The sequence below is a fragment of the Bombyx mandarina genome, chromosome 21 (assembly GCF_030267445.1).
Source record: "Bombyx mandarina strain Sakado chromosome 21, ASM3026744v2".
In the NCBI taxonomy this organism is placed as follows: Eukaryota; Metazoa; Arthropoda; class Insecta; order Lepidoptera; family Bombycidae; genus Bombyx; species Bombyx mandarina.
The window spans coordinates 8,268,352-8,285,344 of NC_143227.1; the positions used below are offsets into that span (position 1 = coordinate 8,268,352).

A 16,993-nucleotide genomic window follows, 5' to 3' on the forward strand; every position below is an offset into this window, starting at 1 on the left:
GATTTTTTTCTATCGTTGAAAACTCAGTAATTTACTTTTGGTGGACGTTATTGCATTAGGCGTAGATAATATATATTTATGGAATCACGAAGAACACGTTCCTGGAATCGATCCACGTTATTTTTGTTGCAGCAAATGTTAGTTAAAACCTGAAAATATTTTAATGTGAAAAATCTCATTTTGAATTCCAGTTAAATATTTTTTTTGATAAAACCTTTATTATTATTTAATTACCATGTTATTTCATATTTCGTTTGTAAAAATCACCATTCAGTGGCTAGCATAGTTCTCAAGTATAATGATTATAGGGATGTAGAGTCCTGAATTTGACATTACTTTATTATACGAACTCTTTAATAAGATGTTTTATAAAAATCAAAAATTGTGACATCACTAGATGTCGTAACTTGAAGTTTTTATTTCTATATTAAATATACTTTTAAGTTCTGTGATTTTAATTTTGTATACATTATATAGTTTTAGATAGCCTATAATCTTGACATGTTTATATTATGCACGTAGTTCTAATTTTTTTTCTCGTAAAATCTCAATGATGAAAAAACCTGAATGTGAAGTGAAATAAAAAGAGGTTTATTTAAAACGACGTACGATTTTATTGCCATATCTAATTAAATACAGAATTTTAGACATAGTTATATAAAATATTCACAAACATTAAATTGGCGGTACAATGTCGCATTCGAGGGTTAGTTTGGAAGCGCTGTACAAATTGATATAGTGTATTATTAATTGAAAGACAACGCAATTCACTCGACGTATCTTAGAACTGAAACAGCAGTGGTCATATACACGTACTTAAAGGTATATAAGTAATTTGAGTCGTCTATTATCAAAGGTGGTAATCTGTGCATTTGGCCAAAAAAATGTTATTGATATGTCAATACAGATTGATTTGAATATAATCGTCTCCTTCAAAGAATACGGTTCAAAACCTGCATTAAATAAAGGTTAATACTTAACCTGTTATTTATCTAAGATGTCGTTCAGAAGAGTTTTGTGACTGCCAATGGAATACAAAGTCAATAATTCGTTTTTCTGATTTACCAATAATTGTCCAAAAGTCACATTGCCGGCTTTGATAATAGTCGACTCATTTAAAACGTAATTACAATTATTAAATTATGCACAGTCACGACAAAGTAACGTAAAAAAAAATTTACGTAAACATCTTAAAATTAATAATAAATATTCCATCAGTAGATTTGTTCCACGACATGACTTTATTTGATGAAACTGCGATCTGTTAATCATTCGAATCAATGGATTTTTTTTTTACATTGTGATAAACATTTTTATTGCATTTCTTTTCTATGAAACAAATGCTTAAGTCTTGACTAGCCATTATAGTTGTTCACTTAAAATAGAATGCTCCTAAAAGAATACAACGAATATGTTAAAAATGTAATATGATGTACGTATAAAGGGGTTATTTGATAATTCATTTGTACATTATGATGAATCGTTGAAGAATACAGAGAACTTAAAATAAACTTATTTATTATGATACAAGTGTCATATTGGCGGTACCGGTGATTATGGCAACGTGAATTTGCATTCTATAATATTTTTGGTCCAAATATTTTATATTTAAATGAATAAAAACTTTCAACGAATTGTACCCACATAGAAGAATACACACACCACTTTAATACTGACGTTATAGAATATATTATTAATGATTAATTAGTTAATCTAAGCAGAGACTATGTTAAGAACTATATGTAATCTACTTAATATGGCAGTAAGTGGTAATTGCAGAGAATTATATTATTATGTATGTACTTGCGAGATTCGCACTTCACCACTAAGTGAGCTATTCGAGTACTTAAACGCGTAAGTGCATAATGTCTATTCGATGGGTTATTTTACATAAACAAGTACACTCGATACTTTATCCACTGCATTCGTCATTAAGTGTCATTTTCACTTATCACTTCGAAAATAAAAACCACTATAATCAGCTCCTTTATTTCAATACGAATCGATCGTATTTCGTTACACAGGACGTCGCCGACAATTTTAACGTACGAAACCCTCAAACCACAAGGATCTTGGTATACGACTCGGCCGTCAGGGCTGTGCTTTAGCGCACATAATCGATAATTTCAATAATTAATTTTCGCATTACTGTTATGCGAATCTTATTTATGAAACTACATTTATTATTAGGACCATATTTTTCTTGTGCAGATCGTTTAGCACGCAGGCACGTCCGCACATTTAATGGTCGTTATTGGTTTAATCACTTGGCCGCATTCGCTGTCATCGACTACTTTGTTCATTACTTTATCGACGCAGTACACGCTGCGTTCTTTAGTGACTTCCTCGCCCTGTTCAGAAAAAAAACGAAAAGTATTAGTAAAATATACGCATTAAGCTTACATTTTGGTTAAGGGGCTATCGAGAACCACATTCCAATGTGGGTGAGTTCGATGTCCTCGCATTCAAAAGTAAAGGAGTAGCTTAGTCTGTGGTATTCTTATATATCGTCGTCGTGGCCTAAAGGATAAGATGTCCGGTGCATTCGTGTTGAAGCGATGCACCGGTGTTCGAATCCCGCAGGCGGGTACCAATTTTTCTAATGAAATATGTACTCAACAAATGTTCACGATTGACTTCCACGGTGAAGGAATAACATCGTGTAATAAAAATCAAACCCGCAAAATTATAATTTGCGTAATTACTGGTGGTAGGACCTCTTGTGAGTCCGCGCGGATAGGTACCACCGCCCTGCTTATTTCTGCCGTGAAGCAGTAATGCGTTTCGGTTTGAAAGGTGGGGTAGCCGTTGTAACTATACTGAGATTTTAGAACTTGTATCTCAAGGTGGGTGGCGCGTCTACGTTGTAGATGTCTATGGGCTCCAGTAACCACTTAAAATCAGGTGGGCTGTGAGCTCGTCCAACCATCTACGCAATAAAAAAAAAAAAAAAAAAAAAAAATCTTAAACCGTAATGCACGATGGTCTTACAGCAAAAATTGGCAGAAGGGCTAAATGAAGGGAAAAAGGCAGACTACCTCTTATCACTAGATAATTAATTCATATCTGTTTACTAGCGTAGTCAATTTAGATAAGTTATTAATCGACATTCCTACCAGCTAATTCTGAAAGTATGTGCTTTTGAATTTAGACTAGACTAGACTAACTTAATAGATCTAGATGTTACGTTACGTTACTTTATGTTACGTTACGTCACTTTGTGTTACGTTACGTCACTTTATGTTACGTAAGTAAAACGTTTTCAAATTACCGGCATGTGGCAAAGCTTAGAGCAAGGGTTCCACGCGCCGACCCACCAGTGGACGCACGCCGGCTTCCTGCACTGCTTCATGAGGGCCTGGTGTCGCGGCGGCTCGATGTGGTAGCATTGGGATTGTTCTACCACTCCTGTTATAATTTATACTAATTGTAGTTTAAAGTAATTAATAAGTTAACTGTAATTTTTTTTTATTGCCCTATTAGGCAGACACGAGCATACAGCCCACCTGATAGTGAGTGGTTAAGGGTCGCCCATGGACTTCAGCAATGCCAGGGGCAGAGTCAAGCCGCTGCCTACAATTTTTGTGTCTATTTTATGTTAGCTGACCTACGCAACGGTCAGGCTGGTTTTTGACGGGAATGAAGGGAGGCTTTGAAAGAAAAAAATAGGCTAGTTTTATTCGGAGGATAGAAGCGTTTAAACGAGGAAGAACTTGCCGATCAACGATATCTGAATATCATATCGAGGAGTGAGAGGCTATTTAGTTTAAGCGATATTTTGCAAATTTACAGAAGTGCCAATTAAAGCTTAAAAAAATTGTAAAAATTATCATTACAAAAATTTCAGCTATTTGAATGGGATAAACTTATTTGAGGTTCAATTAAAAACAACAAATTGTTGATACTAATACCAAATGAAACTGACCTTTAATTACAAAGATAAATGTCGGGTATTAAGCGGAATGTCACTTAAACCAATTTTTTTTTTCATTACCTCGAGTTATATGTACAAGTCTCATCTCCCATAGAAGTATGCATTAAAAACTTCAATTTCAATCGCTCAATTTTATGTTCTAATCATGACTACAGTGTAATGTGGTTACGTACGTTGATTTTGATCAATGCATTCGTAATATCTTCTCGTGTATCCAACTCCGCAGGTGACGGAACACGGCGTCCATTCGGACAGTCTGTAGCTGTGTTTCTTGTGAAGTCTTTGTTTATCGACCGTGTACTGGTATGTGACGCCGGGGTTACGATGTCGTCCTCGGAATATACGTTGCTGGTGTAAAACAATTAGGTCAATTGACAAACTTAGTGGCTCAAACTGCCCAGCCCACCTGGTGTTAAGTGGTTACTGGAGCCCATAGACATATACAACGTAAATGCGCCACCCACCTTGAGATATAAGTTCTAAGATCTCAAGTATAGTTACAACGGCTACCCCACCCTTCAAACTGAAACGCATTACTGCATCACGGTAGAAATAGGGAGGGTGGTGGTTGGTATCTACCCGTGCGGACTCACGAGAGGTCCTACGACCAGTAATTACGCAAATTATAATTTTGCGGGTTTTGATTTTTACTACACCATGTTATTTCTTCACCGTGGAAGTCAATCGTGAACATTTGTTAAGTACGTATTTCATTAGAAAAATTCACAGACGTCTAAAACAAATCATGGCTATTGTGGCTTTTTTAATTATCTAACTCTTACTCCCTTAAGTGGCATTAGAGGGATTGGGAAAGAATGAGAAACAACAACATAAGTGTGTTTGTGACTTTGTATAAAAAAACTATTAATTGCATCGCGCCTAATAAATATTGTAAGCAATGACGTGCGCCGTTTTATTTATGACTTACTTACGGACTTGTACTGTGAATTTAATAAAATAAATTGAATGTAGGAAGCCTATCTTCGAAATATGATTCAAATTTCCCAATAAACATTTGACTTGCACTAGAAGCAACAGATTTTTTTTTTTTTAAATATTATAATAGGACATTTAGCTGTATACACATAAGTAAACTCACATAAACTTTTATATCTTCGGCGAGCGGTCCCGATATTCGAACTTTTTCCCAGTCACGGTCTCGTTCGTAAATAGCTTGAGCTCCAGCCACGAAGTACTCCGTCAACGTGGCGTTTCTATTTAGTAAAAATGAATTATGAAATAACAAAAACCAGCACAACGCATGTACGTATATATCGACGTTTGAAAGGCAAACGTGATTAAGCGACAATAACTGCTTTGTACATAAATGATAGGCAATAACCATATTCGATCCGCAAAAAATATATATTTCTAGGTCTATTAAAATCATTTCAATCCTACAGCTAGATTCGTGAAAGTAGAATTTTTTTCAGGTATTTGAACTTTAAATTAGTCTACTGTAAAGTTCACGCATTGTCGCTTAGTCACGTTTGCCTTTCAAGCGTCAGTATGCATGCATGTATGCATTTAATATGCACACGACGAAAAACAATTCCTTACCGAGCTCCATTAAGAAACATTCTTCTCGATTTTGTACTTCCGATCGAAATATAATTTCCAGGGCTAACTTTCTCTTGTATTTTCACGTTCCTCGAACCTGCCGGTATAATTGCAACCTGTGCGTGGAAATTAAAATGATTAATCACATCGCATTGATTTTAAATTAATTTTATTCAAGATGAGTTATGGAAGCTTTATGTGTTACATGAAGACTCTCAAAGAGTCTAAATCATATATACAAATCAATAATACAAAAATGTAATTTCGATAACTCATTCTAAATAAGACCCGTAAGTTTTAACTATTTTACATTTATGATTTCTGCGTAATTTATATGAGTGCCAAGTTTTTATTGGGCATTTTTTACTCTATCTAAAAAGCAGTAAGATTTATAAGTATTTATATGTTTTCGTAGTGACGGACGAGTAATTGAAAAAGTTGTCTCACACGGAAAACTCGGAAGATATGGCAATGTTTCTTACCTCACTGAATCCTGATTGTCTAGTTGTGCCTTTCGTGTAAATCCCTTGCACAGTTTTACATGCGGTTCCGTCGCCCCCACAAACGCCGCATGCGTCTTCTTCAACGTCAGAATCAACAATCCAATCGCAACCTACTTTGTAGCACACACCTACGAGCAACGCACCGAATTAAATATTCCATATAACTCACATAACGTATATAATCGATTATATTGTCACGAGAATTGTTATTACTATTAGGCATTGCTGAGCCCGGTAACCGTTTCAAAGATTCGTTATTTTTCCTTTTCTTTTTTGTACCTAATTGGAATAAATGTTTTTTGTATCTGTTTGGAATAAATGCTTTTTTTTTATAGGTTTCCCCTTTCTGAGTTCAGTCTGTTGACTGAGTCGGTAGAACTGTGTATATACGGGCTAAGTAATATACAATAGCTATGAGTTAATATGCTAGTTTTTATTACGTGTAGTAAGTTTGGCTTTCTACAAGCTGCAGGAACTATCTCACTATTGTGCATGTATTTAATATAGGTAGCTGCCTTTTGTAGTATAATGTTTATTGTTATTATTAGGAAGACTTAATTATTTACACTAAAACCTTTCTTAAAAGTCGGATGTAATGAACTTTTGAAAATGTTGTTGTCGATTTGTGGAGAGGCTGAACGACGAAGGGAAAGATTTTCTACCGAGCGGGTGATATTCTTCGGTAGACCGACGATCCGAATGTTATTGTTCGGAACTTGTATATATGCAAGCTTATCTTGAAAATGTCGTAAACGAGATTCAGGCACCTGTCAAATATCTTGCGTTGTATGATGGCTACCCGCCACAGATTCATTAAAGTCTTACCAGAAATGCACATGTCCCGCGACCCGATCGCTTGTCTGCAAGGAGTACCGTCTGCGACGAATCCTCCCAACATCTCCACGTCAGTACCATCGCGCGGCACACATTGTAACTCGCACGGTTTATCTAAAATACGTCCACAATTCTTTTAGGAATGTAAATTTAAAGACAAAAATCAGTCTATTTTTAGTTTAAAAAAAAATGGTCGTCAACCAGGTCTCTCGGTTTTTTATTTTAATTTTTAGTTCATGTTGGTTTCAGCTGCTAGGCGGCATGAAGGCCAAACGTCTTATTAAAATAAAAGTAATAACTTGTATGTTGCCAACAGCGAATCCCGAAGAACATTACGTTATATGGTCCTCACGAAATACAAAATCGCGTCAATAACTCCTTTATAGGTAATTATAATATGTGAGAGGTCCTTTGTATCGAACCTGCGACTCTTTAAATAAAAAGCACGCATGATCCCTCCTGACTAAGCCTGGTTCGTGATGGAACAGGAAAGGTCTTCAGGCCACAAACAAAAAAAAAAACAATGTTATTTAGTACTAGTAGTTTATTTAGTAATGGCCCGCTTCGCCAGGCATTTAAAATTAACATTATTATTTATTGTCATTATGATTAGGGAGTCCAACACTCATATAAATATTAACCTATCCATTAAGTAAATGTATTTTTTTTTATTGCCATTGTAGGCAGAGGAGCATACGGCCCACCTGATGGTAAGTGGTCACCGTCGCTCATGGACGTCAGCAATGCCAGGGGCAGAGCCAAGCCGCTGCCTAGAAATCTGCCCCTGCTTTTCTACATGGATATCAAGTTTCAAATCAATCGGATGCATGGTTCTGTAGTTATAAGGGAACATCCGTAAAAACCACTGTAGATTTATATATTAGTATAAATAATCTAGGCCTTTATGGTTTTACAAAGAGGTTGTCATTCATACCTATGTTTTTTACTGGAAGGTTCATCCAATTAGATCACCATTGATCTATTACAATATACGATCAAAACGAATAGTTTACAGTTCAATGACTTACCTTGATCAAAGTAGGGAACCCATTCATCTATAGTTTCATTCTTATATGGCATGTTATTGTGCCTGGAGCACTGAACTTCCCTGAATGATGGTTCGTTGATAGGGCACGGATCCGTGTTGCACACTTTGTACCTGTGTAAAATAAAATTGATTATTTATTAAGACTTTTTGGCCGGAACGCGTGGAGTGAAGTTGTGTGATTTGTTTTATTTTATCTATTTAGTGTTTCTTTAGGTTTAAATATGTAATAACGGCAGTTTATTAACTATTTAGTATCTGTGAAATTGCACAAATTTAGGAAAACGAAACAAAGCCGCTGGACGAAACTTCTCGGGAGCCTCCAAAAAGTCCACTGAAAAAATCTCAGTAAATGACCACCATTTTACTGAGATTACATATCATCTTCATTTCATTTCATCTCCTTTCATTTCACCCCATATTATCATTTTTCATAAAAATAAGTATCATGTATAAATTAAAATAAGACACGACTTAAATGTCTTAGTAACCAGGTCATAAAATCCCCTAAAAATATTTATGAATAAATAAAAATTAGTCGTATTTATTTAATTTTAGTTCTCACACGAAATTAAAATACCATTTATCCTATGACTGCTACACAATTTAACCTTGTTTAGTGGAATAAGAAAATAATATTTAATACAAAATTATAAATTGGGCACTACTGTTGTACCTACTAAGATCCATGCTATAGTGCCACATACTAAGTGTCCATTAAAGTTTTTTTTATTCCATGTATATATTAAGGCAAATACACAACCTCCATGTTATTTATTAAATAACTAGCTGACCCGTAGTGCCTCAACCGATAAATAAAAGACCTAAACTTTTGTTTAAAATAAACTTAAAACAAACAAAAAGAATCCGTCCGACGGGGGACACAACAAAGGAAAAACAAAATTGCTAATTTTATTTAATTATGAGCGTTTTCATTTTTATCTACCTTTTAAACCTTCTCTGGACTTCCACAAATAAATTAAAACCAAAATTAGCCAAATCGGTCCAGCCGTTCTCGAGTTTTAGGGAGACTAACGAACAGCAATTCATTTTTATATATATAGATTGTGACACGAGAATTTTATATATTAGATAATCAGTAGATTTTTTATTTATTTATAATTTCAATACTGACCTGCTACGATCTCCAATACAATAGTTTCCATTATTGACTGGCTCCGGGTTATTGCATTCCCTAGACTGGGTGGATACTCCAGCGCCGCAAGTTCTAGAACATTCACTCCACTCGCTCCATGGACCCCAACCGCCGTCTCGAGGCGCCGGTGAAGGGGTCCGAGCCACACAGGTCTGATTCTGACACCACTGTTAAAAAAAAATATAAATTCGCTTACATTTAAGCAAGATTTAAACTAAAACGTATCAGTCATGATGAGTTTGAAAGATATGAAAATTATTGAAGTTATGTTAGATTAATTTAAGTTGTCGTGGCCTAAAGGATAAGACGTCCGGTGCATTCGTATCTAGCGATGCAACGGTGTTCGAATCCCGCAGACGGTTAGGGTGGTAGGACCTCTTTTGAGTCCGCTCAGGTAGGTACCACCGCCCTGCCTATTTCAGCCGTGAAGCAGTAATATGTTTCGGTTTGAAGGGTGGGGCAGCCGTTGTAACTATACTGAGATCTTAGAAATTATATCTCAAGGTGGGTGGCGCATTTACGTTGTAGATGTCTATAGGCTCCAGTAACCACTGAACACCAGGTGGGCTGTGAGCTCGTCCACCCATTTAAGTAATAAAAAATATGTAGGTATATATTTGATTCAGTCATTAAGAAAATTCAAACAATTGCAAAGTTAAAAACACAAAGTTCGAAAATCGTTGAAACCTAGGTAAGTTGGATGCGTAAATAGATATGTGAGTATAAATTTACAGTTGTTTTTGCATAAATGTTATTCTCGGAACGTGCAATAACTTATTGACATTCATAGGTGCTGTGATAGGAGACTCAACAAACAAATACTTAGTATTCTTTTGATACACCGACATCAGCGTTGAGAGACCATATACATCCGAATGGCTTCTTAGTATTGCACAATTGTGCTTATATTTTGCATCGGACTATACTCGAGCTCATAAACAAGAGCTGCTTGAATTCGTTAACTGTAAGTTTTTTTCACAAACATTACATTCTATAGCCCTAGCTAAGATTATCTCTTGAGTATCCAAAACACATAACACATCCAGATTTTTAATACTAAATATCTTAATAAATATATCGACTCTGGCCAAAAATCTAGCTTGGAGCTAGTCTACTAGTTATGCTACCAATCAAAACGAAACGTAAATTTTAGTACAAATAGACAGACAAGCCTGAGACAAGTCTCGACCAATTTCAAAGGTAACCGCAATTCATAATTGATTTTGAGCTGCTCCTATTAAAACCCATGACTGTTTCACATATTGTTATTGATTAATATAATATAATAAATAATAATACCATCATTTATCACATAATAAACAGTTTCTTGTAGGTAAATAAGAAATAAATAAAAGAAAATACAAAAGTTTAGGTCAACGATGCCGTCCGAAATGGATGCATCGAAATTCATTTCATTTAGCTGATAAGCTCACCATATCGGGTCCGCAAGTGGTGCCAGGTGCTGCAGGACGCATCATAGTTGTACACACATTGTCAACCAGACACCATAGGTGTTCGCATAACTCCGACAGTTTAGAACATAGGCCGGCTTCCGCGCCGAACTGCAGGTGACATTGTGAAGCCGCATCAAACATTACGCCTGCATCGAAAAGTATTAATTAAAATTGGGTGTAATAGGTAAAAGGAAAACAATAACAAAACAATAGAAAAACGCATTGTAATAAAATAAAACGATCAACATTTAAAATGATCAGAAATAAGTATTAGGGGAATAATACCAATATTTTTTTACGTCAATCATTACGTGTATTACTGACCGCATCTAAAAGGAGAGTTTTTGTTTTTCCTACCTATCCTCATAGCCTTGAGAGGCTATTTCAGCTTCGTCCTAACGTGTAGGTGAGCTCACGGGGCTCAAACCGAAGTGTTGCTAACACTAGCACAAGCAAGAGCAGTGCTTCGCAGAATCTACCACCGGATCGGAAACACGACCCACTGAGAAGATCCGGCGAGAAACTCAGTGGGCTGTGTCTATGGGTTAATTCGCTCGTCGACAACTTCGTCGCAAGCGACGGGTTCGACGAGGGCGGTGACCGGTGTTTGTGGTACCTAAAAGCACCGTTAATGGATCGGGAGGATCCGTAATGTCCTGTTTTGGGCAAAGGTGAGTCTAGCATTAGTTTTAAAGCAATTATTACCAGCTGGTACTTCTGGATACACGTATTCGTCTTGTGATGGTCTGTCGCTCAAACATTCACCCAAACCGGCGCTGAAAATAACAAGTACCTATATTGAAAATTGCTTAACATAGAAAATACCTAAGTGCACGATTACTGACTTTTACTGTATTATTGTGTTCGCTGGAAATCTGAGCGATCGCTCATTCTTTCACACGTCATTAAGTGAATCGAACAAATGAGCCGTAATGCACGGTAGCGTGGTCATTTAAACGGCTACACTGCACATTTTGTGTGGTTACGACCGCCTTTACTTCACTACAATAGTTTAGGGACCGCCTATTCCCCGCTGCTTGCACAACGGTCCGTGGGCGTGTAATAAAAGCCTTACCCATAAATAACGAGTCATTTATGCGTCTGCCTACGTTCTTCATAACTCTTTATGTGCCTACATGTCAAAATTTAATTTGTCTGAAAGCGGCCGTAATCCGTTTCTTTATGATGATTATTGTGTTTGACGACGACAAGTTGGCCGCGTTTATTTGGTATGGTCATTAAAATATTGATGGATGATGTTGTTGGACTATTAATAAATAATATTTTTGAGATTAAACGTAACGACATCCGGTATTCACCTCTGGCGGAATTAAAGTTATCAGTGATAATTATGAACGTGTAGAATTTCAACTTACAACTTTATAAACGCAGTAAAACCCGATATTAGCAATGTTTAATCAACTAAATAGCTTTTACAATTCATGTTCAACTATTTTAGCGAACATAAACCTTTAGAAGTGAGTACTTAAAATAGAAATACGTTTAGAGTTTCAATAGAAAATATTGTGTGTATTATAGGCTGTCTAAGTTTAATTTAATGTATTAATTTCAAGAGATACTCAAGACTCACTGAGCATTGGCGTTCACTATAAAAGTTAAAAGCTTTTTGCAATTAGATATATCTTAGGATCGAACGTGTTGTGATCGTAAATGAATAATATTTATGTTTTAAATATTTGCATGAACTTAACTAAAACCAAAGAGCACATTTATATGCATATACTTTAAGAAACAAAACTTTCCAAATGATAAACGAGTAAGTACATCGTTTTAATTACGAGACAATCTACTTTTTTTTTCATTCAATGAACCCAAATATTTTCATATTATTAATATATTCTTTAATTGTCATTTATTCTTTAAGAGAGACGAATATAATATAGTATAAATAATTTCTTATTTCGAAAACAATGAAAGGTATACTTACTCCAAGAAATTGGTGACGTCTCGCTTACTACAACGCGACCAGGCTACTTGTACGGTGTCTGCTTCAAATATAGGTGTCATGATGTGCAGTGTGGAGCCCACGCGTCTTTGGCAGCCTATCTTTTCGGTGTCGTGATAAAGACCGAAACTAAAAAAAAACATTAAGTAGGACTGATTAAAGTTTTCCAAATAAGGTATAGTCGTTTTCATGTAAATGGTCCTTTTTAGTGCTAATGTGTTATTTAATAGTAAGGAATATCTCATTAAAAATCAAAGCGGAAGTAAGTACAAAGGATATTCGAGCGTCAAGTAATTATCTGCCAAATCCTGTAATCAAATAGGCTATTATTGCGTATTGTTTTTTTTTCCATACGGCCCAGTAGTGGAAGATTTTATAATTTCCGGCACTAAGGTTCGATTGTCAGTGCATTTGTTCATAACGCATTATTATGAGTGTTTATTTAACCTTTTTTTGATATTTCACATAAAAAACACTTCCTTTTTATCCTCCCCGCCATTCGGTGGTGGGAGAATACCTACATTGCGAATTTTTTTTTAACATCAAAACAAAACTTGTACTAAGTTACGAACGACTTAATGAATTGGCGAATGAAATCAAATTAGCATAGTTAGTTGCCGTAGAACTTATTGTAAGTCCGCACAGGTAGGTTCGACTAACTGGCTTAGTTATGCTGCAAAGCCATAATGCTGAACTGTAGAATAGATCAGTCATTATTCCAAATTGAGCGACCTTATATATCAATTGGTCGGCGCAACATTTGTAATGTCTTAATTTGATTGGGGAGGACGTCGCAACTACCGCCACAATATGACATTCACTTATCAGACTTTGGGCTTGGTTAGTTATAATTTTACTGCAAAAATAACGATAGGCTTGGCTGGGCTCCTGGCATTGCTGACGTCCAAGCGACAGTAACCGTTTGCCATCAATTGGGCTGTATACACGCATGTCTGCTATGTCAATTAAAAAATCTAGACTTATCTTGACAGTTATCTCAATTCACCACGCTGAACTAATTAGTTTTGCACAACGAAGCTGCGCTATCGATGATTAATTAATTTCGTTTTCATTAAAGTTTTATGTGGGTACGTATATGTGATTTATGTGATGGTACAATTTAACTATGATAATGTGATGCGTTGCTATTGAAATTATTCGATTAACGTGTGATGGTTCATTAATCAAGATTTTGTAACGACCTTGCAAACGATAATAGCTTTTATATTATGTTGCAACAGAGTATTAACTTAATGGCTCTATTATCGTTTATATTATCGCGTGTACCTTTGTTACAGAGATATGATACAATATGTAAGTGCATTTGAAAGGTTCTACTTAGATGTGTTTTTTAGATTGTTCGTATCCGTCCAATGACTTATTCGATTTTTAAGAGGTTGATTTGTGATTTAATTCATTACATTCAATCATTAATATAAAGAAACAGTATTCAAATACATTTGTAACAGATATTGTGATTATTTCAAAGTTCACAAAGATTACAGAAATCTTTGATTTGACGCTCTAGAATGAACTATGTTTGAAAAATGCTAGGTACATTCCGAGGTACCTACCTAGGTTCTCATTAAAATAAACTTTTACTTCAAAATGATTTTATTATTAAATTTTCATTTTAAGGGCTATAATTAACTAAAGTATGACCGTTGCAGTCGTGAGCACAGATGTCATCAGTTATCAGTCTGCTTCGTAATTAAACATTCATTTTAATTATGGCAATTAATCAAACGTTGGTTAGAGAGCTTTTTATGAACCAGTAAATAATGAGTGCTAAGATAGCTTTTGCGAGTCGCAGATAAACTAGTTTTGAACATACTACAGATATTCTTTTAGTTTTATTCTACAATAAATTATTTTGTTACATTTGAATTAGTGTAAAAATTTTGTTGGTCACGGATTCGTAAAGTTATATACATCGACATTAGAATTTTGTGCTGCACACCAAAATTAGTAAGTTGAAAATGTCAAAGTACCAAACGTGAGGCCAAACCGTAAAAGTAGCTTTAAGTTTGCACACACGAGTTCATGACTCAGTTTAATGTTGAATAGTTAATGAGGATAGGATTAGATTGTGAGCTCGCACTGGTAATTACTACCACGCTGCCTATTTCTGCCGTAAAGTAGTAATGCGCTTCATCTTAAAGGGTAGGATGGTCGTTGCACTGTAAAAACCGAGAGCTTAGAACTCGTATCTTAGGCGGATAGCAATATCAACGTTATCGATCGATTAGCCTCAGTACACACTTAACACCTGGTAGCTACCGCTCTAAGCAATATCACAAAAAAATACCCATAGACATCTACCACGTGAATTACGTCAACCATCTTGAGACATAGACTCTAAGTCTTAATTGTGCTAGGTAGACCTGATCAACCTTTGAACTTTAGTGATATCTACCCACGCAAAATTACAGGACACCTGCCACGATTATAACTCATCTTGTCTATCTATTGCTATTCCATTCCCTGCCATTTTTCAATTCCACATTAAAACATAACACACATATACATCTATGTATATATGTATATATTAAACTAGTGAACGAGGCATTCAAGATATAATTAATAAATGCATGACGAAAAAAATAATTTAATAACACTAAAATTGTTTGTTAGCTCTGATACAACATTACACGATTTTTTGCAGTAGAAAATACTTTTTAGTGCTTAATTTAAGAAATAAAATCGCGATCTTCCTTGATAGTGAAATTGTGAATTAAGCTGAAATTGTAAACTAATCAAACCGTACTTTTTTTCAACTATGCTTGCGACCCTTAAAGACGAGAAAAACCCACACGTTCTCATGAGTTCATGATTGTACCGGCGCGTCTACGAGTGTCGCCTACAAATTAAGTACGTACCTACAATATTATGTTTATTAAACTACTTATTATTATTGGAGATAAGAAAAAAGAAACAACGAACTTGTGTGGGTTGATAGCCAAGGTGTCAATGCACCGGGTGCATTGTTCGCTGCGAATGATGCATTCACACGTCTAGAGTACGAGGGTAAGGTCAATGGCTGTCACCATGTTTGCGCGTCTTACATAATATTTGTTTGTTTTACGACTGTGGCCGGTGGGTGTTGTCTAACGCGGCACCTGTGGTCCGTGCCAATTTCTTAATAATGCAAGCGTGAAGGAGTGTTCGCGTACGCAACGATCTAGCATACGTATTATAGCGAATGTTATAAACGTTTCATAATTTTATATCTGGAAAGTAACGTCCTTGCGGTAATCTCGGCTCGGAAACATGACTCAGTACCGATAAACGAACAGCTAGGCAACGAACGGTTGCCAAATAAAACTAGCACTTATTACCAAAATAATGCTAACATTACTACTATGTGTGATTATTTCGAAGTTCATTGTTGAGTTTCTGAAGTGGGTCAAAATGATATATGAGCAACGAGTAGCATTCTATTATTGAAATTTATTTCTCTGTGAATCTCACTTGTGCTGGATTCAGTTTAGTTTCTAATGCCACCCGAGAAACTAAACTTTATGTTGCCAGCTGTAGTCATTATTTACAGGGTAATAATACTAGAATAATATCTCGTTTATTGACTCGAATATTTTAGTTATGAGTTGAAATCACTGAATATCGACTGACGTTGCTGTCTGTACCTATACGTCACATCAACTCCGAGCAGTTGTAGAGATCATGGAGCCGTGATGTTTCTGTGGTAATATATAAGTTTAAATAGTAAATAATATATAAGTGACCTATTTATGTTAAATCGACGATTTGAATCTGATAATGCAAAATATTTATATAACACGCATGCTGCACGGTTTGGAAAAGGTAAAGAATCGGTGTAAATATTTTACAAAAATTTTCTCTTTTTCAATGCTGTCAAGGACAAGGCAATTTTTTAAATTATTTTTTAAAAATAGCATAAAAGTTTATTTTAATAAACTTTATTATCTTTTATGGTTCGTATTAACGTTGAGTTGTGTAATTTTCTACACAAACGGATATCTCAGAATTCTACTCATAAATCATCCTTGTGGTTTAAATCATTTCTGTTATCTTATCGTACATTAAATACTTTATGGGTTTATAAAACATTGAATAGATATCGTCTATTGCGAATTTACAGAAGTCAAAACATTCGCTATTTATAACGTACGATCTTAATACGTTATGAAATATTATGAGTTGGTCCACTTGAAAGTTATGTAACGCGGCTTGTATACTGGACTGTAGACAGTGATTGTAGACGTAAAGAAATCGTTTCGGAAATTGAAACGGGATGAACTAATGCCGTAACTAAAAAGGAAACCAATATTCGATTTACAAATTTGAACAGATTTATTATTATTTAACACATTGTCTTCCACGGTGAAGGAATAACATCGTGTAATAAAAAGCAAACCCGCAAAATTATAATTTGCGTAATCACTGGTGGTAGGACCTCTTGGGAGTCCGCACGGGTAGGTACCACCACCCCGCGCCTATTTCCGCCGCGAACCAGTAATGCGTTTCGGTTCGAAGGGTGGGGTAGCCGTTGTAACTATACT

At 35.5% G+C, this 16,993-nt stretch overlaps 1 protein-coding gene across 1 annotated transcript in view; it reads right to left on the reverse strand.

Moving 5' to 3' along the window:
* Window positions 1-590: 590 nt before the first annotated feature.
* Window positions 591-16,993, reverse strand: part of AdamTS-B (ADAM metallopeptidase with thrombospondin type 1 motif B) — a 103,472-nt gene continuing 87,069 nt past the window's right edge. Inside the window, exons 9-20 of the mRNA XM_028170729.2 lie at window positions 12,435-12,581; window positions 11,192-11,262; window positions 10,466-10,632; window positions 9,012-9,199; window positions 7,860-7,990; window positions 6,823-6,945; window positions 5,977-6,125; window positions 5,495-5,610; window positions 5,034-5,148; window positions 4,108-4,282; window positions 3,272-3,408; window positions 591-2,351 (exon numbers count right to left, since the gene is read on the reverse strand). Coding sequence (XP_028026530.2) covers window positions 2,217-2,351; window positions 3,272-3,408; window positions 4,108-4,282; window positions 5,034-5,148; window positions 5,495-5,610; window positions 5,977-6,125; window positions 6,823-6,945; window positions 7,860-7,990; window positions 9,012-9,199; window positions 10,466-10,632; window positions 11,192-11,262; window positions 12,435-12,581 — 1,654 coding nt within the window. The 3' untranslated portion in view covers window positions 591-2,216. The remainder of the gene's footprint in view (window positions 2,352-3,271; window positions 3,409-4,107; window positions 4,283-5,033; window positions 5,149-5,494; window positions 5,611-5,976; window positions 6,126-6,822; window positions 6,946-7,859; window positions 7,991-9,011; window positions 9,200-10,465; window positions 10,633-11,191; window positions 11,263-12,434; window positions 12,582-16,993) is intronic.